Source organism: Mesoplodon bidens, assembly GCF_964165515.1.
Source record: "Mesoplodon bidens genome assembly, chromosome: 6".
NCBI lineage: Eukaryota > Metazoa > Chordata > Mammalia > Artiodactyla > Ziphiidae > Mesoplodon > Mesoplodon bidens.
The window spans coordinates 44,473,154-44,500,123 of NC_138162.1; the positions used below are offsets into that span (position 1 = coordinate 44,473,154).

The 26,970-nt window shown below is 38.3% G+C and overlaps 1 protein-coding gene across 2 annotated transcripts in view; it reads left to right on the forward strand.

Moving 5' to 3' along the window:
• The first annotated feature begins 566 nt into the window (after window positions 1–566).
• The window catches only part of UBQLN1 (ubiquilin 1), a 41,531-nt gene continuing 15,127 nt past the window's right edge, over window positions 567–26,970 (forward strand). For both annotated transcript variants that reach the window (XM_081236177.1, XM_081236178.1), the window contains exons 1-3: window positions 567–872; window positions 21,450–21,601; window positions 22,723–22,838. In XM_081236177.1, the coding sequence (XP_081092303.1) occupies window positions 696–872; window positions 21,450–21,601; window positions 22,723–22,838 (445 nt within the window). In that variant the 5' untranslated portion in view covers window positions 567–695. The remainder of the gene's footprint in view (window positions 873–21,449; window positions 21,602–22,722; window positions 22,839–26,970) is intronic.

Sequence of the window (26,970 nt, forward strand, 5' to 3'; positions counted from 1 at the left end):
AGTGGGGTATGCGAAGCCAGAACAGGCGCGGAGTGAGGGCGCACCGTAACCGTGGGGTGTGAGATGACTGGGTGGAAGAAACTACCTAGCCCGACAGCGCGCAGGCGCATTTCCGACCGCAGCGCCCAGTGGTCGAGCCCCCTTTCCAGTAATTTCGCTAGCCGTGACGTCATCCCCGTGCGCCCTTACGGTGCCTCCCAGAAGCCGCAAATTCATTTTTTGGTAAAGGGGTAAAAAGGAATGAACTGACCTCTTCCGCCCCGCTTTGTTTTCAGTCCTTCTCTCTGAACGCGCCTACGCTTTGAGCAATGGAGCGGGAGAGGGAAAGAAAAGCGGCCAGAGCTCCAAGCGGCAGCAGCCAGGAATGACTCGGCGACGTCGCCAGCCACGTTACCCGGCGTGCCCCGCGCAGCGCCGGCGGAGGGACGTGGGGGGAGAGGCGGGGAGGAGGAAGCGGCGGCGGTTGCGGATGTCGTTGTGACCGAGTGGCGTCTGAGCACAGGGCGGCTGCTGAGCGCCCGACCCGGGCCTGCGCCGGAGCCCACGCCAAGCTTCGCTGCGGGCGGCCTTGCGCCCGCTGTCACTGAGGCGACGTGCCTCACGTTCTTCGCTGCTCGGGCTGGCCGGCTCTGGCGTCCCCTGGCTCCCCCTCGCTCGCCCGCTCCCTCCTGCGCGCCTGAGTCACCGCCGCCGCCATGGCCGAGAATGGTGAAAGCGGCGGCCCTCCGAGCTCCCAGGACAGCGCCGCCACTGCCGAAGGTGCCGGCGCCCCCGCCGCCGCCTCCACGGAACCCAAGATCATGAAAGTCACCGTGAAGACCCCGAAGGAGAAGGAGGAGTTTGCAGTGCCTGAGAATAGCTCCGTCCAGCAGGTGAGGGCCGCCCGAGGCTCGGGGCGGGGTGGGGATGGCGGCAGGACCTCCTCCCGCGGAGGGAGAAGGTTTTGCAAGGGCCTGGGAGGAGGGGGTCGTCCCCGGAGGTGCCCTCGGCTTTTCTCCCGGGCCTCCTCCCAAGTTAGATCACACCCAGGTTCGTGGGTTTGCACCTGGGGACACCGCAGAGGTTTGTGGCGGGGCCTCGCGGCCTGTTTGCGGGAGGTGCCGACGCCGCTTCCCTCAGCGCCTTCCTCCTGCTCGGGCGTCCGCAGACCCCCAGCCACCTCCCCCAGCACCCCGCCCCCAGCCGCCTCCCTCCGGCTCCTCACAAAGGAAAGGGACCCGCCGCCTGGCTCCAGGCGGGGTGGAGGCTGGGCGAGGGTTTGCCTTAGCCTAGTCCGCGGTTTTGTTTTATGAAGGGAAAAAAAAGAGGGGGTGATCATTGTTTTACCTGCCTGCGGGTTAAGGTGGATTTTGGGGGGTGAGGATCACGTGTACATTTAGTTCTGCTGAAATCTTTCCCACCTTCCAGTCTTTAAAGAAATTAGCTATGATGTAGAAATTGCTTTCAGCCGCATCTTAATAGTACAAGGCTTAAGGAGAAAGGTGGATGACTTTCAGTGACGACTTGCTGGATTTCTTTTTAAAGTACATTTGTTATCCCTTAGATGCTAATCGTTGGGGAGGATTTTGTTTCATTTTAGAGGGATAGCTATGTTCTTCAGATACTAGCGCTTGCAATCGGATAAAAGAGAACGAAATTGGAGTTACTGGAGAAAAATAAAAAATAATTTACGGCTTAAAATCTGTTCAGGAATACAAATTTTGTAGTTAATAATCTTGAGGAATTTAACAAATCGTTTTAGTTTGTTATTGAATATACGTCCCAGGATATTGCCCTAATTACTGAATTGATTTCAGGCAATGTGAACAGTTTATGAAGAAGCAAAAATTCCTGAAATGTACCTACAGATTTCCCTAGGAATAATAAATGATTGGGGTATTTTTTTATGTAATTCTGAAAGGTGGTGTGTAGTGAGAAACTTTGACCACCTATTGAATCACTTCTTTTGGTCTTTCAATTCTCCTATAAAAATTTTCCTTAACATTTTAATATTTTGCGACATACAGGAGAATTGAAATAATCGTGCAGTGAACACCCATGTGTCCATCACCTAAGTTAGCGTTTTGCTTTATTTGCTGTATGGCACAATTAATCATTTATCAGTCAATTTTTTGGGTGCATTTCAAAGTAAGTTGCAAGTATTAGTACATGTTACCCTTAAAAAGCACTTAAGCAATGTGCATATCATTAACCTGAGTTCAGTTTTTAACTTAAAATTTTATTTACGTAAGTTTGACTTGCAGTGAAATGCGCACGGTTGCCACTCCATGAGTTTACACAAATACATACACTTGTTTAATCCGAAGCCTAATGGAGTTGTAGAACTTTGTAATTAACTAGAAAGTTCCCTCTTGCCCTTTTCCAGTCAGTTCAGTCGCTCCCCTCTATCAACCAGTGTTTTGATTTTTTTCCTTCATGGACTTGTTTTGCTTATTCTAGAATTTCACGTAAGTGGGATTATATGGTATGTACTCTTGGGAAAGGCTTTTTCATTCAGCTTAGTGTTTTTAAGACTCGTGTATCCTCAGTAGTTCTTTCCTTTTCATTACTGTGTTGTCTTCCGTTGTATGAATATACCACCATAATCTATGCATTTTCCTGTTGAGGGTCACCTGGGCTCTTTCCAGTTAGTTGCTATGAGTACTCATACAAATCTGTATTGTTGGACAAATGCGTTTATCTCGCCTGTTAGAAGTGCTTAGAAGTGGAATGACTGGGTCATAGCGTAGCTGTAGGTTTAGTTTCATAAGGAACTATGTTTTTTAAAAGTGCTTGTACCATTTTACAGTCACACTGACAGTGCATGGGAATTCCCGTTGCTCCACATTCCTACTAACATTCGATAGTATCAGTCTTTTTTTAGTGGGTGTGTAGCCATATTAACTTTTGAAGCCCATAGTTCTATTTAGGATTCCTGGTTCAGGTCTTCACCATCCTGGCTGCTTTCAGCATTTTACTGTAAAAGATTAGAAATAAAGTCAATATTTTGTAAATAGTAGAATTCATTTAGTTCAGTTTATTATGCTTTTATCTGTGAGGATGTTTTAACTTTTTGTGATGGTGAAACTAGAATTTCAAATTCTGTGGAAGTTTTCATTTTACTCCTCTGTAACCAAAGTAAATTTTTAATAGATAAAATTAAAGTCTCTCTGTAGCAACTTTTTCTCATGGCAGTTGAATTTTTGTTTTGATGAATACTTTCTGTTGAAGCAGAAAACGTGATAAAAATTGAAGCTCAACACTGCATCAAGAACCAGAAGACAAATTGAACTACCTATGGGCTCTGTTAGGGGAAGTACATACAGAAAAATGTACAAGAATAAGAAAAGTAGTTTTCACATGGTTTGTAAAATTCTACTTGAAGCACAAAAAAAGATCTGTCATTTTATAATTTAAAATTTTTTCTAAGGGTTTCACAGATTTAAACTATTTGCTACAGATTAAAATTTGTCATTAAAATAAACTTAATAACATTGAGATTTCACTAAAAATGTTTAGTAAAAAATTGGGAAGTATTTGGTCCAGAAAATTCTTATCTAATCTTAGAGGTAAAGAAGGTAAGTAAAAGACCTACAAAAGGATAATATTGAAAGCTTAGGCTTTCTATCAGGCAAACCCCATTTTCTGCAATTTAAAATTTCTTTCACTGTTTCTATATAATGTAAATTCTCAGTACATTATGCTGAAATAGTATTTATATGAGCATGTTCTAATAATTGATGAAATTATATTAAATCTCTTAGGTATAAAAAAAGTTGTAAGGTGGTTATTAATTTTCTTATTTTTCCCTCAATTTCTGTTTGTATATAACAGGCAGAAACAAGATACTTTAATACAGTTTGTATTTAACATTTTTAACTTGTTCGATTGATAATAAAGCTTATACTTTTTAAAAATTAAAGTGAAATTTATTTTTCATTACGTACTCAGAATCAGTTGAGTAATGTTTAAATTTCTAACTAAAGGTGGTTAGAATATAAACTTCACTATGTATGTTCCAAGGTGGTTTCATGAATAAGGGTTTTCATAATATAAGTAGATTTTTAAAAATGTGTAATGGCAAAAAGTCCCTGTGTATGAGATTATGTTTTCTATTAATTATTCATTATTTTCTATGGGAAACAGTTTGAGGATTTCTAAGTGTCAACAAACAAGATGAAGTCCAGAGGAATGTTGTCTGTGTGTGAGTGGTTACAATTAGTGCAGAGAATAGAAGGGCAGTTCTGTATACTAGCTCCTAACTAGCTTGTTCTGGGATTTTGTGGCTCTCTAGATTATAGTGTAAGATTTTGAAATGCAGTCATCTGAAATATTCAGGCGGTGTATATTCTAGTTTTAGAAAATATATTTGTCACTTGAATCTTTTAGAAAAATACTAACATACTTAGACATAAGGTAAATATTATGTATTGAATAGAAGTGAACCTTTCCTTGATAAGGGAAATTACATTGCGTCAGTGTCATCATCACAAACATCATTTAAAATTATACTTTATAGGGTAGATCTAGAACTCTTGTCCACAGTGGTGCCACCAGCCACATCTGACTGTTGAACACTTAAAATGTGGCTAGACTGATTTGAAATGTGCTGTAGGGGTAAAATACACACCAAATTTTGAAAACTTGTGGCTTATTTCTTTGCATAATGTTTTCAACATTTATCCATGTTGTAGCATGTATCAGTACTTCCTTTTTATTGCTGAATAATATTCCCATGTATGGATATATATGTTACATTTTATTTTTCCATTAGTTGAGGGACATTTGGGTTGTTTCTACTTCTTGACCATTATGAATAACACCTACGTGAATACTTATACAAGTTTTTTGTGGCCATAAGTTTTCATATTTCTTGAGCGTATGCCTGTGAGTTGAATTACTGGGTCATGTGATAGCTCTCTGTTTACCTTTTTGAGGGACTGCCAAACTATTTTCCAAAGTGGCTGTACCAATTTTTATTCCTACCAGCAGTGCATGAGGATTCCAATCACTTTCCATTGTGTATAACACTTGTTATTGGTCTGTCTTTGATTGTAGTCTTCCTAATTGCTGTCAAGTACCTTACTGTGATTGCTTGGCTTTCTCTTGCTCAAGCAGCAGTTCTTAATATGGTCTGGGGGGTCCCCAGGGCCCTTCTAGGAGGATCATAAGATCAAAATTAGTTTCATGATAGTTCTGAGAGGTTATTTGTGTTTTTCACTCTAATTTTCTCACAAACAAGCAGCATACTTTTTCAGAATCTTTTAGATGTGAAACGTGAAAATCCAGTTGTCTACTATTATGAGACTAAAGTGATTTGCAAAAATTTTCAACAGTGCTATTCTTCAAACTAGGAAAATAGTTATTTTTCATAAAAAAGGTATTTAATGTAATGAGTTTATCTTGAATGAATTTTTCAAAGATTTCTCAGTCTTAATTTCTAGTATATCAATAGATATAACCTACATAAACAAAAACTCTGGGGTTTCAAATTTGAAAGAGTTGTGTCCTGAGGCCAAAAATTGCTGCAATGGAGTATTTAATAGATTACGTAGATACTTTTAAGATTGAGGATTGGGCTTCCCTGATGGCGCAGCGGTTGTTGGGAGTCCACCTGCCAATATAGGGGATGTGGGTTCGATCCCTGGTCTGGGAAGGTCCTACATGCCATGGAGCAACTAAGCCTGTGTGCCACAACTACTGAGCCTGTGCTCTAGAGCCTGTGAGCCACAACTGCTGAGACCAGCGTGCCACAACTACTGAAGCCCGCGCGTAGAGCTGTGCTCCACAACAAGAGGAGCCACCGCAATGAGAAGCCCGCGCACCGCAACGAAGAGTAGCCCCTGCTCGCTGCAACTAGAGAAAGCCCGCACGCAGCAGTGAAGACCAAAGCAGCCAAAAATAAATACATAAATTAATTAATTAAAAAAGATTGAGGATTGACTTCAGTAAGTTATTATTTCTTGCCTAGAGACTATGGTAGCCTACTGGTCAGTCTCCCCCATTAATTCCTAGAGCAATCTCTAAAAAATAGTAATGAGATCATTTTATTCTCTACATAAAACTAACAGCTCCATATTGATCTTGGACTTATATAATGTGGCCATGAGGCCCTGTGTGATAAGATTCCATCCTGTGTCTCCATTCTGACACCATCTTTCCTCCTTGGCTCTTGCTTTATTGACTTCTTAGTTCCTTGATCTGTTAATCACATTTTTTTTTCCTGCCTCAGGAGTTTTGTGCAGTTTGTTCTTACTACCTGGAATGCCTCCCACTCTTTGCCCATTCTCAGTGCAAGGGTCACTTTCTCAAAGAAGTATCCCTGATTTTCCAGAGTTGGTTGGGTTTCCCCATTGTACTTTCTCACAGCACCCTGTTTTTGGTCATAATTTATTATAGTTTAAAGTCTATATTTATGTGATTATTTGATTAATGCTTATTTTTTTGCTAGAGAGGACCTGTGATTGTTCACTATTGTGTTACCAGAGCTTAGCACATAGTATGGGTTCAGTAAATATTTGTTTACAAATGAATATATTGTGTTACCAGAGCTTAACACATAGTATGGGTTCAGTAAATATTTGTTTACAAATGAATATATTGTGTTACTAGAGCTTAGCACATAGTATGGGTTCAGTAAATATTTGTTTACAAATGAATATATTGTGTTACCAGAGCTTAGCACATAGTATGTGTTCAGTAAATACTTGTTTACAAATGAATCTGTCATATGCATGATAATGTGTAATTAATAATTACTACCAGTTGTTCAGTCTTTACTGAGTGAAGTACAGTTGTCCCTCGCTATCTGCCGGGGATTGGTTCCAGGACCCACTGTGGATACCAAACCCCACAAATGCTCAAGTTCCACAGTCACCCTCTGCATTTGTGGATTTGGACGGCTGAGTGTGTACATAATCTCATTGGTTTCTAGCCCTCCTCTCACGGCTTCGTTTTAAACTGCTCTCCCCTTAGCTCATCACTCTTGACTGCCACAGGGTGTTCACTCTCGCTTCTGGTTACTGGAACAATTCTTCTAGAATAGCCTTTCTTTTTTTTTTTTTTTTTTTTTTTTTCTTTTTTCTTTTTCTTTTTTTTTTTTTTTTTTTTTGCGGTATGCGGGCCTCTCACTGTTGTGGCCTCTCCCGTTGCGGAGCACAGGCTCCGGACGCGCAGGCCCAGCGGCCATGGCTCACGGGCCCAGCCGCTCCGCGGCATATGGGATCCTCCCAGACCGGGGCACGAACCCGTATCCCCTGCATCGGCAGGCGGACTCTCAACCACTGCGCCACCAGGGAGGCCCAGCCTTTCTTAACTGAGGATCTTCATCTGAACCACAGAGCACAGCAGGGATTTGAATGACTGTCAGTTTTTCCAGCTAATATACTTTTAAATGCATAGGAGAGAAGTTAATTCTTTACATAAAGTAGGATGTGCTGGTAAATGTTCATCAACTAGTTCTTTGGGAAAAAACAGCACTGATTTACTGTAGTGTTTGCTGATTTCCATTTGTAAATACCTCTCACCATGGAAGATTTTAGGCTACTGATACTAAACTGGCTTACACAATTCCTGAAAATTCAGCAGTCTGAGCCGGTAGGAGCCATTGCTTACAGTGGGTGTCTTAAGGCAGGTGTCAGCAAACTAGAGTGGACCAAATCCACCATGCCCATGCATGTCTCTATTATCTGTGCTTTCAGGACAGATCATGTGGCCCACAGAGCTGAAAATATTTACTGTCTGTCCCTTTACAGAAAGTTTGCTGACCCCTGCCTTTAGGGCATTAGGGCTTACTGGATCTCGATCTTGTCACACTTCCTCAAAACCCTTCTCATTGGAAAATTTTTGCCATGACTTAAGTTTAACAGTGTGACCAATAGAGATAAAATGCAAGCTACATATGTAATTTAAGTTTCCTCAGCCACTTCAAAAATAAAATTAAATTTTTATTAGAATATTTAGAACATAAAATTTACCATCTTAACCATTTTTGAATGTACAGTTCATTGACATTAAATACATTCATATTCTTGTGCAACCATCACCACCATCCATCTCCAGAACTCTGTTCATCTTGAAAAACTGAAACCCTATACCTGTTAAACAATAGTTCCCCATTATCTCCTCCTGCCAGCCTCTGGCAACAACCATTCTACTTTTGGTCTCTATGAATTTGACTACTATAGGTTTCTCATAAGAGTGCAATCATAGGGCTTCCCTGGTGGCGCAGTGGTTGGGCGTCCGCCTGCCGATGCAGGGAGCGCAGGTTCGTGCCCCGGTCCGGGAGGATCCCACGTGCCGCGGAGAGGCTGGGCCCGTGAGCCATGGCCGCTGAGCCTGCACGTCCGGAGCCTGTGCTCTGCAGTGGGAGAGGCCACGACGGTGAGAGGCCCGCGTACTGCAAAAAAAAAAAAAAAAAAAGAGTGCAATCATAGTATTTGTCCTTTTGTGACTGACTTATTTCACTTAGCGTAGTGTCCTCAAGTTTCACCCATGTTGTAGCATGTGACAGAATATCCTTCCTCTTTAAGGTTGAATGATGCTCCATTGTATGTGTATACCATTGTATGTATATACCCACTTTGTGTATCCATTCAGCTGTCAGTGTCACGGGGTTTCTATTATTTGGGTATTGTAATGTTAAATATGTTTTATTTAACCTAGTATATCTTAAGTATCATTTCAACATGTAATTGATATTTTAAAAATTGAGATATTTTACTTTTTTTTCATACTAGGTATTCAAGATCTGGTGTATATTTTATACACACAGCACATCTCAATTTGGACTAGCCACATTTCAAGTGCTCAATAACCACATTTGGTTAGAGACTTCCGAATTAGATAGCGTAGCTAATAAAATCTTCATGCTTCGTTCCCTACTTACCTCTCTCCCTTTATTCACTGCATTTCAGCCATTTTTAAGTCTTTCCCTCCAACTATCACTAGCTCTTTCCCTTTTTGAGCTTTTGCCAGTGCTGCTAATGACAGTAACATAACTACTTATTCCAGGCTTAACAAGGCATACTGCATTATTGTTATTTTTTTTAAGTTTCACAACTTTATGATGAAAGTACTGTTGTTACTTCTTTTTTAAAGTGAAGAAACCGAAACTCAGATTAGTAATGTGATTAAATTTATACGCCTGTTAAATAGTGGAGCCTAGATTGAAATCCAGTGACTAACTTTGGAGCCCACACCTAACCACTGCTCCAAGCTGCCTTGACTTTCCTCTGGTTGGCTTTTCAGCCTTTGGGTTTATTTAAATGTCAGTTCATTAAAAGTTGATTGGACTCACCAATCTAAATTAGATCAATGACTATAATCTCTTGATACCATTTTGTGATTATATGGACTTTTTCCTCTCCACCCCATACTGTAAGAATTTACAAAGGGGTGTTTTGCTTACCTCTTAATCCCATTGTACCTGCCTAGTATTGCACTTGGCACACATCGAGTAATGCAAATATTTATTGAGTGAATGAACAAATAGTGTTTTAAAGATTTATTTGCAGTATTTTGTACTTAGTTGGGACTATTTTAACAATGTGATTTACTTGAAAAATGTGACGTTTATTCTTAGTTTAATCAAATGTCTAAAGGCATTATTTTAGTTGTTTTTGTATCTGAGCAGCTTAAAAAGAAAATCCCATTAAAATTAGGATTGGGAATTTTTTAAGAGACTAAAGTTGCGATCTCCAAATCTGTTTGATGCAAATATTACTGAGTTAACATACCGAACAAATTCCATTTATTATAGGCGTAAATAAAATGTATATATATGCACCTCTATTTTGCAACTACTTTCATTAAAAGAAGATCTGAACCCTGGTTTGTTCCAGGTAAATTTATGCCATTCTGAGTTAGTTTGATGTTCTGTAGATATGACAACACGGACTGCTTGGTTTATTGATTAAGCAGCTTCTATACAGATTTCTAGACTAGTAAAATGTTTTTTGATAAATTTTTATAGCCTTTAAAACTCTCCAGTTTTTATAAAGGATATGACTTTATTCATTTTTAAAATACAGACTGCAAAGAAAATGAAATACATTATGCATGCTGTTACTTTAGGAAGTTCAAATGATGTAGAAAAGTATGAAATAAGGGGACCCGTTCAAAAAAAAAGTTACTCTAAGTGTGTATCTATCTATCTGATTCTGTCCGGAAAAGTGTTTCTCTATTTACCCATATATAATTTTCTATTTATTCCTGTTAAGCAGATGGATTATTACCCACACTTTTACCTTACTCTTTTTATTTGTATTTTTGCAGTCTTTCCATATTGGCATGTGTAGAGCTAACTCATTCCACTATTTGTGATTATTTGTGTTTATATATTAATATTTTGAGAAGTGAGTAAAGGGTGTTGTCATTATTAGTATTGAAATGTGGTCTGCATTTTGGAGAGAGCATGAACTTTGGAATTTGAGAGATCTGACTTTGGGCAAGGCGCTTTACACCTCTGAGCCTCAGAGGCCACATTTTTAACATGTGATATAATACCTGCTTCACGAGATTGTTTGGAGGATTTCATGAGATAATATGTCAAAGTACCTGGCTCAGAGTTTATATACTTTACTTGTATTGGTTTCTTTCCTCCTGTACTCTTTTGTTTGCCAGTGAATTGAGTCTTAATTTTTTTGTAGTAGAAGGAAGAATGCGAGCATGTGTAAGTGAAACATTTTAGTTTGTGGATGTTAGATTTAGGTCATAGAAACTCCTAGAAATTACATTTTTATTGATAATGCACTATAACATTTTTGACTGAGTGTTCAGTTTTATATTTATAAGAAGGTGCCCTTTTCTCATATAGTTGCTTATGTCTCTAGTTTATCTTATACCCAACATCTTCGTGTAAGATGTATGCAGTGTTTTTTTTTTTTTTGCGGTACGCGGGCCTCTCACTGTTGTGACCTCTCCCATTGCGGAGCACAGGCTCCGGACGCGCAGGACCAGCGGCCATGGCTCACGGGCCCAGCCGCTCCGTGGCATGTGGGATCTTCCCGGACCGGGGCATGAACCTATGTCCCCTGCATCGGCAGGTGGACTCTCAACCACTGCGCCACCAGGGAAGCCTGTTTTTTTTTTTTAATATATATTTTTAAAATTTATTTTTGGCTGCGTTGGGTCTTTGTTGCCGTGTGCGGGCCTTTCTTTAGTTGTGGTGAGCGGGGGCTACTCTTCATTGCGGTGCGCGGGATTCTCATTGCGGTGGCTTCTCTTATTGCGGAGCACGGGCTCTAGGCATGTGGGCTTCAGTAGTTGTGGCTCACGGGCTCTAGAGCACAGACTGAGTAGTTGTGGCACACAGGCTTCGTTGGTCCGTGGCATGTAGGGTCTTCCCTGACCAGGGCTCAAATATGTGTCCCCTGCATTGGCAGGCAGATTCTTAACCACTGCGCCACCAGGGAAGCCCCTGTGCAATGTTTTTTAATGAGGGTACTTTAAGGTTACTCAGGCTCAGGCATTTGTTGCAATAAGTTTTATGTTTCTACAGAGGAATAGTGTTTGTGGACTGCCTCTGTCTAAAGCTGCTTTGAGAATTTTTAAGATTGCTAATTGTTTTTTTTCCTAAGTCAGTATTACTTAGTTTCTGATTTTTTGTTGTAGTATTCAATAAAAGTGTAGTAGGTAAAACAGACATAGAAGTAAAGTTCAAATGTTAGAGATCAAATTTTGGAAAATTTGAAGCCACTGTAAACTATTTCCTCTGCCTTTTTTTAGAGTGCAGAATAGAAGTTTAAGGATATATGAAGTATGTGCAGGATTTTTGGCTCTTCTACAAACACATAACATTGTTTAAATTGATCATATTTTGATTAAAATTTTATAAAATGCAGCTTATTTGGGAAAGTATGGCATATCTCTTTGATATGGTACAGTTAAAAACTAAGATTTATTCATTTTTGTTTCTAGTGGAGTGGCAGGCAGCTGAGTGTCGTAATCCTTGGGTTTTGTAAGTTTCTTCCAAGCTTTGGGTAATTTACTCAGCGTAAATGAATATTACATTAGTTTATTTGGGAGTAGTTCTAATACCTAAATTGTTTGACATCGGTTGTTTGAAATGTAAAATTTATTTGTATAAGAATTAGATTATAATAGGTAGTCAGATTATACAGTTTCCCTTTGTATGGTACTAGAAGTGTAGCTGTACCCTATCTCTGTCATAATGCTTTCCAGCTTTCACCATGAAGTGCTATAAACTCATACTTTTGAATTGGCTTAGGTGCCCCTCAGAACCAAGAGTTCCATGAGGCTAAAGGATCCTAGTATCAGTGATGTTAATTTTCAACAATGCTGTAATTCTGTAGGAGGAAGTTATTTCTTATGGGTCTTGTTAAGGACTTTGGTTTCTTGAGATTTTGTTGTGAGGATTGAATGAGATGATGTGGGGTGTGGTTCCAGGCACAGTGTAGCTGCTAAATTAGCAATGAATGTAAATGCTTTTTGAACTGTGTGCCTTAGGTTCTTACTCTTTTGCATCTAGGATACCATAGAGAAGCCGGTAGTCTGTCCAGAAAGCCCACCTATCCTTCCTAACACTGACAACTCATGGCTAGTAGGATTCCAGCCCTTAAATATTACTAAGGGCTCAACTAAACTATTCACAACTGTTCTATAAGCATTTGATGCTAGATAATGATGTTCATGGATGACTGTCTCTTATTCTTGGGTGATCATCCCTGCTGTGATTCACATGTCTTAGAGCCACTCTGGTCTGCTACCTAAAGCTAAGGTATCTTTTTTTTCTCTCCCAAGACAAGTTTTGTTTATTTATTTTTTAATTTTTATTGGAGTATAGTTGATTTCCAATGTTGTGTTTAAGGTGTACAGCAAAGTGAATCAGTTATACATATATCCACTCTTTTTTTACATTCTTTTCCCATATAGGTCATTACAGAGTATTGGGTAGAGTTACCTGTGCTATACAGTAGGTTCTTACTGGCTATCTATTTTATGTGTAGTAGTGTGTATATGTCAATCCCAGTGTCTCAATTTATCCCTCCCTCTTTACCCCCTGGAAACCATAAGTTTGTTTTCTACATCTGTGACTCTTAAAACTAGGGTATCTTCATCCCAATTTGTTTCTGATGACCTACCCAAGACAAGGTATATGATAGCTTTCTGGCTAGTTGAGTCACTTGAAATTGGATGCTCAGGAAAGTTGGTCATTTACATTTCGACTTCCTGCTGTTTCTTTTTTTTTTTTTTTTTTTTGCGGTATGCGGGCCTCTCACTGTCGCGGTCTCTCCCGTTGCGGAGCACAGGCTCCGGACGCGCAGGCCCAGCGGCCACGGCTCACGGGCCCAGCCACTCCGCGGCACATGGGATCCTCCCAGACCGGGGCACGAACCCGCATCCCCCGCATCCGCAGGCGGACTCTCAACCACTGCGCCACCAGGGAGGCCCCCTGCTGTTTCTTATTTGTAGGGCATTCACAATCAACTTTTAAACCTATTTTAATTTAAGTATAGTACAGAAGAATGCACACATAAATGTACAGCTTCATTTATTAGCACAAAAGTTAGAAGCAGAATATTATCAACTTCCCAGATGTCACTTGTGATCCCTTACAATCACCACCTCCTCTTAACTACAACTTTTCTCACTTTTGACACTAAGGTTTTTGCCCCTTTCCTCTCTTTTAACTTATGTTAATGATACCTTATGTTAATGAAATAACATAGTTTATTGTCATTTGTGATTGGCTGCTTTTGCTCTACATTGATCCATGGTGACATGTGGCTGTAGTTCGTGTGTTGTCATCGTGTGTAACAGTCTATTGAATATATCACAATTTGTTGTACAGTTGAGGGTTTGGGTTGTTTTAAGTTTTGGGGTAATAAAGTTTGAACTTCCTTGAACGTGTCTTTTGGTGTATCTGTGAACACATAATTCATTAGATAAAATACTAGAAGTGGAATTGTTGAGTCATACAATAGCATACATTCAGCTTCTACTGTGAAATGTTTTTCTGAAATATGTGAATTTATACTTCTGTTTGCAATATATGTGGATTCCAGTTGCTCCAAATCCTCTGCAACAGTCTATAACAGCCTTTTTAAATAGTACAACAACTTTATTTTTTTATTTATTTTGGCTGCATCAGGTCTTCGTTGCAGCATATGGGATCTTTTGTTGTGGCACCCGGGCTTCTCTAGTTGTGGCCAGCGGGCTCCAGAACGTGTGGGCTCTGTAGTTGTGGCACACGGGCTTAGTTGCCCTGCGGCATGTGGGATCTTGGTTCCCCCACCAGGGATTGAACCCGCGTCCCCTGCATTGGAAGGTGGGTTTTTAACCACTGGACCACCAGGGAAGTCCCTGTAACAGTCTTTATACCGGACTGTTCGGTGGGTGTGTCACTGGTTTTAAAGTTACCTGATGTTAATTAGGATGACTCCCCTTCCTTTGTATTATTGGCCATTTAGATTTCATTTTTGTGAAGTTCTTATTTCAGTCTATTGACTAGTTTTCAGTTGGGTTGTGTCTTGCTGATTTTCATGCTTTATGTATAAAATCTGGATTCAAGCTCTGTGTTGGTTTTTGGTATTGTAGATACTTTTTCTCTGTTGCTTATGTTTTTACTCTATTAATGATAGTTTAATTTATTGTGCCTTTTTTATGGCTAAATCTTTTTGTGTCCTGTTTAGGAAATCTTTTCCAGTTGAACTAATTTTTTTTTTCTTTTTCTTTTTTTTGCGGTACGCGGGCCTCTCACTGTTGTGGCCTCTCCCGTTGCGGAGCACAGGCTCTGGACGCGCAGGCTCAGTGGCCATGGCTCACGGGCCTAGCCGCTCCGGGGCATGTGGTATCTTCCTGGACCGGGGCACGAACCCGTGTCCCCTTCATCGGCAGGCAGACTCCCAACCACTGCACCACCAGGGAAGCCCTGAACTAATATTTTATTGATTCATCTTTTTGGTACTGTTTAATTGCAAGGTACTGTTTAATTTGCATGTAGTTAGAGTACATACTCCATATGATTTAAAATTTTTGAAATATGTCGACTTGCTTTATGGACCAGTATATAAGTTTGTAAATGTATTTAAAAAGAATAATTATTCTGTAGTTGTTGGGTACAGTGTTCTATACATGCCAGTTGGGTCATCAGTTAATTTTGTTGTTCAAAGCTTTTATATCTTTTTTTTTTTTTTGCCCTATTTTATTCTATCAGTTACTGAGGTAAATATGCTAAAATATCTTACTTTACTTTTGGATTAGTCTGTTTTTCTCTAGTTCAATTTGATTTTTGCTTTATGTATTCTGAAGCTGTATTATGTACATATACACTTAAAGTTTTATCTTCTTGTGAGTTGAACACTATAATGTTGAAATGTCCTAGTTGCTTTTGTATTAAAGTTTGCTTTTTCCAGAGAACTATATTCAATATCATGTGATAAACCATAATGGAAAAGAATATGAAAAAGAATGTATATATATGTATAACTGAGTCATTTTGTTGTATAGCAGTAATTAACACAACATTGTAAATAAACTACACTTCAGTTTAAGAAAAAAGTTTGCTTTGTCAATTAGAGTAGCCTCACTAACTTTATTTGGTTAGTTTTTACATGGACTATCTTTATTCATTCTTTTTATTTTCAATCTTTCTTTTCCTTAGTAGTTTATGTGTATTATCTTTTTTAAGCAGCATGAAGTTGGGTTTTTTAATCCAGTCTGGCAATTTTATCTTTTTAACACATAGTCTGTTATGTAATCACTGATACATTTGATTTATGTTTACCATTATACTATTTGATTTCTGTTTTTCCTGTCTCTTCTATGTTGCTTTTTTCTCTTTCTTTTGGATTGTTTTGTATTATTCCAATTGTTCCCCCCTTTTTCCCAGTTGCCCCTTTTATTAGGTTGGTAGATGCATGCTGCTTAAACTATTCTTTTAGTAGTTATCCTAGAGATTACTATATGCATCTTATAAAATGTCTAAATCAGTAAGTACTTGTACTTTCCAGTTAATTCAAGAACCTTAGAACAGTTGAACACTGTTCACCTGCCTGTGGACTACACTTGATCTTCCTTCCTTCCTTCTTTCCTCTCTTCTTTTCTTCCTTCCAACACAAGACATTGTTACTAATGCTTTATAAAGTTGGTTTTTATTTCAATTTATTCTTTCCATTTTTTTATTCCTTCATCTAGGAGAAGATCATTTTCTTTTGTCTGAGGAACATTTCCTGTAGTCTGTGTATGCTGGGTGACAAGTTCTCTGTTTTTGTGCATCTGAAAATGTCTATTTTGATTTCATTTTGAGGGATTTTGCACTGGATATAAAATTTTAGTTTGCCAGTTACTCTTCCCCCTTTATAATTTTTTTTTTTGTGGTACTCGGGCCTCTCACTGTTGTGGCCTCTCCCGTTGTGGAGCACAGGCTCCGGATGCGCAGGCTCAGCGGCCATGGCTCACGGGCCCAGCTGCTCCGCTGCATGTGGGATCTTCCCGGACTGGGGCATGAACCCATGTCCATGTCCCTTGCATCGGCAGACGGACTCTCAACCACTGTGCCACCAGGGAAGCCCTTTTCTTAATTTTTAAATCATGGATAATTTCAAATATACAGAAGTAGAGATAATCGTAAGTTAGCCCTGCCATGAATCCTTCACCCAGCTTTGACAATTAATTTTGGAGCCATCTTGTTTCAGGTGTACTTTCCCTTAAGGGCCCTCTCCATACCCCATTATTTTGATGCATCTCTCATGCCTTATATCACTTCATCCTTTAATATTTCAGCATGTACCTCTAAAAGCTAAGGATTCCTTTAAAAAATGCAATATATTTCCTGCTTTACCAATTAATAATGTCTTAATTTCACCAGTCCAGAATTTCCCCATTGTTTCAAAATGATTTTTAAGTAATGTTGGCATTAATTTATTATTATGTAGTTTTAACTTTTAAAAAATACTTTACTTTTTCGAGCAGTTTTGGATTTACAGCAAATGGAGCAGAAAGTACAGAGTTCCCATACTCCCTGCTCCCCCTACTTTAACCTCCCCCACCATCGACATCCCGCCCCAGAGTGGTACATTTGTTACAATTGATGGACCTCTATTGACACATCATTATCACTCAAAGTTCATAGTTTGAGATTCACTCTTGGTATTTTGACAAATGTATAGTGTATGTGCTCTACCTCTACCCTAACTCCTGGCAACCACTGATCCATTTACTGTCTCCGTAGTTTTGTTCTTTCCAGAATGTCGTCTAGTTGGAATTATACAGTACATAACCTTTTAGATTGGCTTATTTGACTTAGTAGTATGCATTTAAGGTTCCTCTATGGTTCTTTTCATGGTTTGATAGCTCATTTCTTTTTATTGCTGAATAATATCCCATTGTCTGGATATACCAAGATTTATTTATCCATTCACCAGTAGAAGAATTTCTTGGTTTCTTCCAAGTTTTAACATTAATGAATAAAGCTGCTATATACATCTGTGTGCAGGTTTTGTCTGGACATAAGTTCTCAATTCCTTTGGGTAAATACCAAGGAGAGGGTGATTGCTGGATCGAATGGTAAGAGTATGTTTAGTTTTGTAAGAAATTGCTAAACTGTCTTCCACAGTGGCTATACCATTTTGTATTCCCATCAGCAGTGAATGAGAGTTCCTATTGTTCCATATCGTTGCAGCATTTGGTAGTGTTATCTCTTTTGGTTTGGCCATCCTAGAAGTTGTATAGTGCAGTCAGTCTCCTTATTTTAATTGGCAGTTCCCCTAATGGCCTATGATACAGAGCATCTTTACAGATATCCTTATTTGCCATCTGTATATCTTTGATGAGATGTCTCTTACAATTTTTTTGCCCATTTTTTAATTCAGTTGTTCAGTTTCTTGTTGAGTTTTAAAAGTTCTTTGTATACTTTGGCTAACAGTCCTTTATCAGATGTGTCATTTCCAGATATTTTCTCCCAGTCTGGCTTGTCTTCTCATTCTCTTGCAAAATATTTTTTTTTCAAGTGGGATCCAAATAAAGCTCACACATTGCAAGGGACTGATAAGTTTCCTATTTTTCCTTTTCTGGCAAGTAGGCTTTTATTTCTTTTTCCTGCCTTGTTGCATTGGCTGATATTTTTAATATGCTGTTGAATAGAGTGAATAGAGAGCAGACATCCTTGTTTTGTTACTGATCTTAGAGGGAAAGCATTCAGTTGTTCACCATTTCTACACCAAATTGTAGATATTTTGTAGATGCACTTTATCAGATCTGGGTAGTTCCCTTTTATTCCTGATTCCCTGGGACTTTCGTCATGAATGAATGGTTTCAAATGCCTTTTTTTTTTTTTACTGTCAATTGATAAGACGGTGTGGATTTTCTTTTTCTTTTGTCAGTGTGGTGAATTATTGATTTTTCAAATGTTGACTTACTTAGCCTCACATTTCTAGGATAAACCTAACTTGGTAATGAAGAATTATTCTTGTTCTATATTGCTGGATTTGTTTGCTAGTATTTTACAGAGGATTTCTGCATCTGTGTTCATGAGGGATATTGGTCCCTAGTTTTCTTTTCTGGTTTTGGTATCAGGGTAATATTGGCCTCACAAAGTAAATTGAGAAGTGTTTCCTCTTCTGTTTTCAGGAGAGAGTGAATGAGTCCTGGCAGCTTGAATCTTTAAAGAAATTGGTCCATTTCATCCAAGTTGTCAAATAATTGCATGTAGTTTTCCTTATTCTATTAATAAAATCTGTGAGGTCTGTAGTCATTTCCTTCTGTTGTTCCTGATATTGCTAGTCTATGTCTTCTTTGTTTTTTTCTTGGCCATTCTATCTAGAGGTTAATCAATTTTACTAACATTTTAAAAGATTTTTCTCTTATTTTTCTGTTTTTATTTTGATTTCTGCTCTTATTTTTATTTTTTGTTGGGTTTCATTTGCTTGTCTAGTTTCTGAAGGTTGAAACTTGGATTACTGATTTGTGATCTTTCTTAAATTTAAGCCTTTAATACTGTAAATTTTCCTAGGCATGGCTTTAGCTGCATCTCAGAAATTTTGACATATTGTAACTTCATTTTTGTTCAGTTGAAAATATTTTCTAATTGCTCCTCAAGACTTTCTTTTTGACCCATGAATTATTTAGAAGTATTTTGTTTAATTTGGGAGTTTTCCAGATATCTTTCTGTTATTGATTTCTAGTGTAATTCCATTATTGTCAAGGAATATACTTATATGGTTCAATTATTTAAAATTTCCAAGGTTTGTTTTTATGACCCAGTTTATGGTCTTACCTTGGTTGAGTGTCCCTTGTGTACTTAAAAGTATCATTTCATCTATAGGTTCTCCTCTGCTTTTTCCCTGTAGCAATTTATTTGTTAAGGACACCTTTTTTGTTGATTTTAGTAGCTGTATCCTTTTAATGTCACTTAATGTATTCCTTTATTGCCTACATATCTGGGGGAACTTTATTAGACCTAGAGCAGGCAGTGGTTCTTAGTAGTGTCCATCAGAATCACCTGGGAAGCTTGTTAAGCCATAGATTACTGGGCCCCATCCTCAGAGTTTCTGATTTGGTTGGGGCCTGAGAATTTGCATTTCTACCAAGTTAACCTGAGAATGGCGAATGTTGCTCATCTGGGGACAGCACTTTGAGAAGTACAGCAGTTTCTCAATCTTGTTATTGATTACATTTTGAGTTGGAAAATTCTTTGTTGTTGGGGCTGTCCTGTGCATTGTAGGATGTTCAGCATCTTCGGTCTCTACCCACCAGTGGTACTTAAGCCCTGTTGTGACAACCAGAAATGTCCTTAGACATTGCCAAATGCTTCTTCCCAGGGCAGATAGAGGCCTCCATTCACTTTAGGAACCTCTGCTTTAGGGTGACTAACTGGGGAAAACTCTTAGATCTTTATCTCTAAGTTTGTTTATTTTAGCCTGGTTAGATTCTCCTTGGAGACACTATATATTATAATCTTTCTGCTTGGATGTTGAAGGTCCAGATGCCAGCATTCTGTTTGATAGGTGTGAGGTGAAGGGGGAAAGGCTCAGCATCTGGTATGTCTCTGTTTACTTAATCTTCTGTTTTTAGTGTTTTATGTCTGTTCTCAATGTGTCTGGTGTGTTCTTTAGTTCAGAGACCCTCTGTTCCCCTTCCAGAGAGAAAAAAAAAATCTTCTAGTCTTTTGTTGGGTTTGGGGAGGGACAGTTGCCTGCTTAGTGTGCAGTGAAGATGTGTCTGCTTCTTAGACTTTCAAATCCCCTTATTTTAGCCCTTAGGCACCTCTCACCTTATACCTTATCCTCAGCCTCTGGTGGTACCATGTCAGGTCTTCCAGGAATTCTGTAGATGGTGGGGATTGAATTAGCTTTTAGCTTGGCTTTCTGTATTGCCAGTTCAGGATTCAGTTCTCTTGGGTCCACTGGATGTCTGGGTTCAAAACTTTGTTCCAGTTAAGACCAAAAGGTCTCAATTTGTTCTGTTGTCTGAGTTTCTGCTTTAAAAATTTCTTTGTGCAGACCGTATGTCTGATAAGACTTGTATGTAGAATATATAAGGAATTTTTACAACTCAATGGTAGAAAGGCAAATAACCCAATTAAAAAATGGCAAAGGATGTTAATAAAGTTCTCCAAAGAAGACATATAAATAAGCACATGAAAAGATGCTCAACATTGTTAGCCATCAGGGGAATGCAAATCAAAACTACTGCACATCTACTAGGATGGCTATTAAAAAAACCAGTCAGGTAATAAATATTGGTGAAGGCATGGAGAGATTAGAACCCTTATACATTGCTGGTAGGATTGTACAATGGTATAGCCATTAGCCACTTTGGATAACACTTTGGTGGTTCCTCAAATGATTAAATCAAGAGTTACCATATGACCCAGTAATTTTATTCCACATCTAGGTATATACCCAAGAGAAATGAAAACATATGTCCACAGAAAAACTTGTACATGAATGTTTATAGCAACATTATTCATAATAGCCCAAAGGTGGAAACAGCCCCTGACTGCTTGCCTTCAGGGAAAGATTTTTGCTTTCTATCTTTGCATCTGCATGATACTGCTTGTTAATAAATGTTTAATGAAAGAGGTGGGATGTAAAGTCAGTATAATTGGCTTTCTTTATATTGAGCTAGAAAGGAGCAGGATTTGAGATGGAAATCTGAGGAAAAGATTATTGTAAACTTGGTAAGAGCTATGTGTGGCTTGAACTACGTTTAGCACCATTGATATAAAAAGAATAAGGCTATGACAAAGAAGTGAATTATTGGATCTTAGCAGAAGATTGAATATAAGATATGTACACCTGTAATAAAATGTTTGCATTAGAGATGAGTGAAGTGGTAACACTCATTTCCGACTAAGATCAAGATATGGACACAGAAAGACTATGTCTTTATATTTGAGTTGTTGCAGTATCTGTAGTGGGGGCTTCTTTTGAGGCACTTCTTCTACAAACTAGACTAGATGATGTTATGCAAACATCTGTAATACATATTTATTTTATCTTATTTAGTTCAAGGAAGAAATCTCTAAACGTTTTAAATCCCATACCGACCAACTTGTGTTGATATTTGCTGGAAAAATTTTAAAAGATCAAGATACTTTGAGTCAGCATGGAATTCACGATGGACTTACTGTTCACCTTGTCATCAAAACACAAAACAGGTGTGTTTTTAGAAGACATTTAACTTTAAACCATGAATAAATGTTTACATTTCTCTCTTAAAAATAACCAGTCTTGGCTTTAAATGGCTTTCTGTCATTAATATGTAAATGGATTAAAATTCATTTATTTGCTGCTCATGTAAATAGCAAATGTTTTAATGATTCAGTAATGCTAATGCTTACACATCTGATATTTTAGGTTTATCATTATTGAGTTATTATTTGAATTACAAAACAAGTAAATTAATGTTTTTAGCTATGTTTTTTGTTTAGAGAGATTTTTGGACAGAGATCAGGGGTGACTCATCTTCTTGGCAAACCACAAATTAGTAACCATGTTTCATTAAATCTAAGGCATCATTCAGTTTTTAAGAGATGCCTTTGTGTACCACTAAGTAAAAATATCACCAAATTGGTATATTTTCTTTTCACTTAAAATTATTTTATACTTAGTGAAAGAGCTCCTAGAGCTCCCTTAGACTTACTCAGATATGGTATTTTATCATCATTCAGATGAAATGAGATTCAGAACTCTTAACTCATGTCACATGGAAAGGGTTTCCAATAAACTCTCCTTATTTTTTACTTAAGGATATTAAGTAATAATCAGTTATTACTTGTATTGATTTCTCAGCCTTCTTTTGGTGAAGTCTCTCTTTATTTTTTACTTTTAACTTTTTTAGGTTCTGAGTAAAAGTGCCCCCCCCCCAAACCTTAAGAACTTAGAAAGGGGTAGATAAAAAGTAGCTTATATAGTCAAGCTTTGTGATTGTGACCAGTCATTGATTCTCTTCTGTGAGGTGACCTATCTCCCTCTCTGATCCTCTTCTGTGAGGTGACCTATCTCCCTCTCTTACATAATCAGTATGATTGAAAGTAATAAAATATTTATGACAGTATACTTGAGGAAGGGCAGTTGAAATATAGTTTGGATTTTGTGGGGTTTCACTATGTTTCTTTATATTTGTGTTCCTAGTGCTTAGTTATTTCAGGGTATTTACTCTATGATAATTTGAGTTGTTCTGAAAACTTAAACTTTATTTCTGCGTATTGGAGTTCCAGAGGTTCTTTTGAAATAGTTAGCTCCAGTGTTTATACCATGATATAATTATTTTTCCTAGGCCTCAGGATCATTCAGCTCAGCAAACAAACACCAGTGGAAGCAATGCTACTGTATCATCAGCTCCTAATAATAACTCCACATCTGGTTCTGCCACTAGCAGCCCTTTTGGTTTAGGTAAGTATCTTTAGTCATTTTTTACAAGGATTTTTTAAAAACTTCCTTCCCCCCAGGGTAGTTTTAAATAAAATGATATAATTAAACATTAAGTCACTTTAGCAATGAAAAAAAAACTTGTATAGCTTATTTCTGTAGTTGTAGGTATTAAGGGAGTAGTAGTTGGGAATACAGATGTACTTGCTTAGCTTACATTTACATATAATAAGTGGTCAGTAAGTGACACATTTCTTTTCAATAATGAAAGAAATGTACTGTATGTATACCTGATCCGACCACCACATAATTGACTCTGGAGAGGATTAGCTAGTTGTTGATCATAAGCTAACCCCCTGAATACAATTTTCTTGTTTGTAAAATGAAGGGATCAGATTGCATTAGTGATTTCCTAACTGTTCTAAATGCTCACAAAAAGGCCTGGGCCTGGGAGCAATCCCAGTGGTTAAGAAGCTTCTCCATCAGCCATAACTATCAATAGTTTTCTTATATCAGTTTTTACACTGAGGTTCTTTGGGAGGTTTTTTGGGGAAAAGAGTAGTCTGAAGCTAACAAAAGTTGAACTAGGTAGATAAATGGCTTAATGCTTCTTTCAGTTCCGAAGTTGTATGACAAGTATAGTACCTTGAAATGACATTTAAAAAAATATGTACAGTTTTCTCATATCGAGGATCAAACCTTCCACCTCTTCCAGAAAAAGTTTTTTAGTAATGGCATGGATTCACATTTGCCTTTTTTTTTAATGTTTGATGCTCTTATTTTTTAAAATGATCTTGGGTTAAATGTGTCTCTTTGGGTTGAAGCAGATGAGTTTTAGATGGCAAAATTATTAACATGAACAATCTAGAGAGATGAGGATGAAATTATTTAGTGTTCAGACTCATGAAAGGTATTTTTGAGGTAAATCTCTCCCCTCTTCCCTCATTTTATAGACAAAGAAATTGAAGCCCACGGAGGCTTTTAGTTAATTTGTCTGAGGCCATACATCTCCCTAGTCCCTGCATTTCTTATCTCATTCCCACCCCCTCCTATCTTAGTTACTTTTCTCCATCAGTTATTCCATTTACCCTATATATTCAGCTTTTCTTTTGCTGTCTCTTTTCGTTAAGGTCTATTCCATGTTTAAAAGCCACAGAATCCCACTACCACCTTTCTTCTGCTTCCTTTGTCAGCTATCTTTGGAAAAGGCATTTTCTGTTTTCTGTCTATATTTCTCTTTCACTAAGTTTGCTGTGCTCCATTTCTTGTCCCCATCACTTTACTGAAAATTCCCTTGATAAAGTCACCATTAACCTCTTAGCTTGCCAAATTTAGTGGACACTTTTTTAGATTTTTAGATACTTAGATTAAAAGAAAGTGATTTAAAGTCTAATTCACTCTCTTCCAATGCATACCAGGCTTTCCTTGAAATTTTTTTTCTTTAATTCCTGATATTCTTTTTCCCTGGTTAATTTTCTGACCACTTTTTTTCTCTCTCATTTGTGGGTCTCTTCTTCGTATTCCTTATATTAGTATTGTTCCCCAGAGTTCTGCCTTGTTTTTCTTCTCTTCTTTTACTCTATTTTCCCCAAGTGACATTATCCTAACTATAACTTGTTGACTCTCAGATCTTTACCTCAGCCCACATCACTTCTGAACTCTATGCCTTGTATTCAGCTCTCTTTGATATTGCCTGATGTTCTCTGAGTCCGTTAGCCTGCATGTGCCTCCTTAGAAAGCAAAGAAGAACAAAACAAATATAAAAACTCATCATCTTGTCTCAAACTACTACCTCTCCCCAGCCAAATCTCTTGGTCCATAAAATCTTCTCTATCCCACCCCATGCAATTATTCTATTCTGTTGTTACTTCCGTGATGTAGCTCCTCAGCTTTTAAAAATGTTTGCTCTGTGTCATTTCCACACTGTTATTAGAATATCTTAAGTGACTGTCTTGCTTTTAAAATCTTTCAGGACTTTGTGATGTAGTCCCCATCTACCTCTCCATCCCCATTTCTTACCATATCTCAACAGTTATACTAGTTAGGATAGGCTATCCTGTGGTAATAGATAACCCCAAACTCAGTGGCTTATTACCACAAAGCTTAATTTCTTGCTCTAAAGCTTTTCTTCATTCTTCGTTTTTTAAAAAAATTTATTTAATTGAAGTAGAGTTGATTTACAGTGCTGTGCCAATCTCTGCTGTACAGCAAAGTGACTCAGTTATACACAGAGACATCCTTTTTTTATATTCTTTTCCATTATGGTTTATCACAGGATATTCAGTATGGTTCCCTGTGCTATACAGTAGGACCTTGTTGTTTATCCATTCTAAATGTAATAGTTTGCTCGTGCTTCATGTTCTTCACTGGTCAGTGAGGCCTCCATCTACATAGTCCTCAGGGACTCAAGCTAATGGAATTCTGCCATCTTGTAGCTGCACCATTTGGAATGTGGCAGATTAGACAGCTAAAGTGTCTCAAGCTGGACCTTGTATTCTGTACTTGGGCCAGAAGTGACACACATCATTTCTTGCAATCCTTTGGCCATAACTAGTCACATGGGCCTGTCCAACTGCAAAAGAAATAGAAGGCTGCACATGAGACGTTTGGTGAGCACTGCTGTTTGCCCTTTTGGTCATACTGAATTGTTTGTGGTTTTAAGAATACATCAATTCTCACATTTATATCTGTGCTTTTGTATATAATGTTTGTTGTGCCTAGTATTAAATCTTCCTCCCAGCACTCCCTACTTCTTGCCAACTTACTCATTTTCCAAGTTCATTAAATGTCATCTTGTGGGAAAGCAGCCATTTCACTTAGGTACTATATTACCGTGATATCCTGTGAATGTCTCTTTTGAAGTACTTATTCTGCATTTGTTTTCTTTGTCAATCTTTCCCACCAGATTGAGTTCTGAGGGTATACTTGTGTCTTTCTTGTCACCTTATTCCCAACATGTAGCACAGTGCTAAGTGAGGAATGAATGCATTTGGCTGGTTATATAATTTTACAAAGTTTTACAATAAGCACTTAATCATCCTCTTGGATCTATTAGGTTTCTCCATGATTTAATTCCTCCAGAGAGACATCTATTTTCATGATTGGCAGCAGCTCTGTTTCAACCAGTCATAAGTGAATTCTACTTGCTACGCTTAAAGTAGTCTTCTGGAAAGAGATTATTAGAAGTATAATCTACTGTATAGTTTTCATTTCTTCCTTTGCGGACATATTCCGGGGTGTTTTTCTGATACCAGCCAGTTCTCCAACACTGCCTGGGTGGGTATCCAGTAGTTCAATTCGGACATTACCTACTTGGAGTTAGTGTCAAATCCCACAAGTTAAAGGACTTAGTCCCCCATGACTGCTCCTACTTCAGATACCAGTCCAAGTCTCAGGCTACCAGTACTTCTGACTGGCAGGCTGTAAATCGGGTGTTCCCACAACCCCCTTATCAGGTTTGGTAATTTGCTAGAATTGCTCACAGAACTCAGGAAAACACTTTACTTAAATTTACCAGTTTATTGTAAAGGATACATCTCAGGAATAGACAAGTGGAAGAGAAGCATAGGGTAAGGCATGGGGGGTGGGGGAAGAGTGCGGAGCTTCTATGCCCTCTCTGGGCGTGTCCTCCTAATAGCACCTAGATGTGTTCACCAACCCAGAAGCTTCTGAACCTCATTGCACAAGAGTTTCACAGAACTCCATCTCCATATCCTTTTCTAGTCCTGGAGGTTGGTGGATGGGGCTGAAAGTTCCAGCTCTCAAATCACTTGGTCTTTGTGGTGACCACCCCATCCTGAGGCTGTCTAGGGGCTCCACCCTAAGAAACATCATTAGCATAAATGAAGTATGATCCAAAGGGGCTTGTTACAAATAACAAAAGACATTCCCTTCAGTCAGGAAATTCTAAGGGTTTTAGGAGCTCTGGGCCTAGAACCAGGGACAAAGACCAAATATATTTTGGTATTATACTACACATAGGAAATATATATTTATTTGGTTTTATTACTTATACTTGAATATCAAAGTGAATGCATTTTTACAAGTCTGAATTATAGAAATTAAACATGTACTTATGAAAGTAATAGGAATTCTATTTTTGCTTTAAACTGAATGGTTTTCTGTTAATAGGCTATTGATTCAGTTAATATTTTTG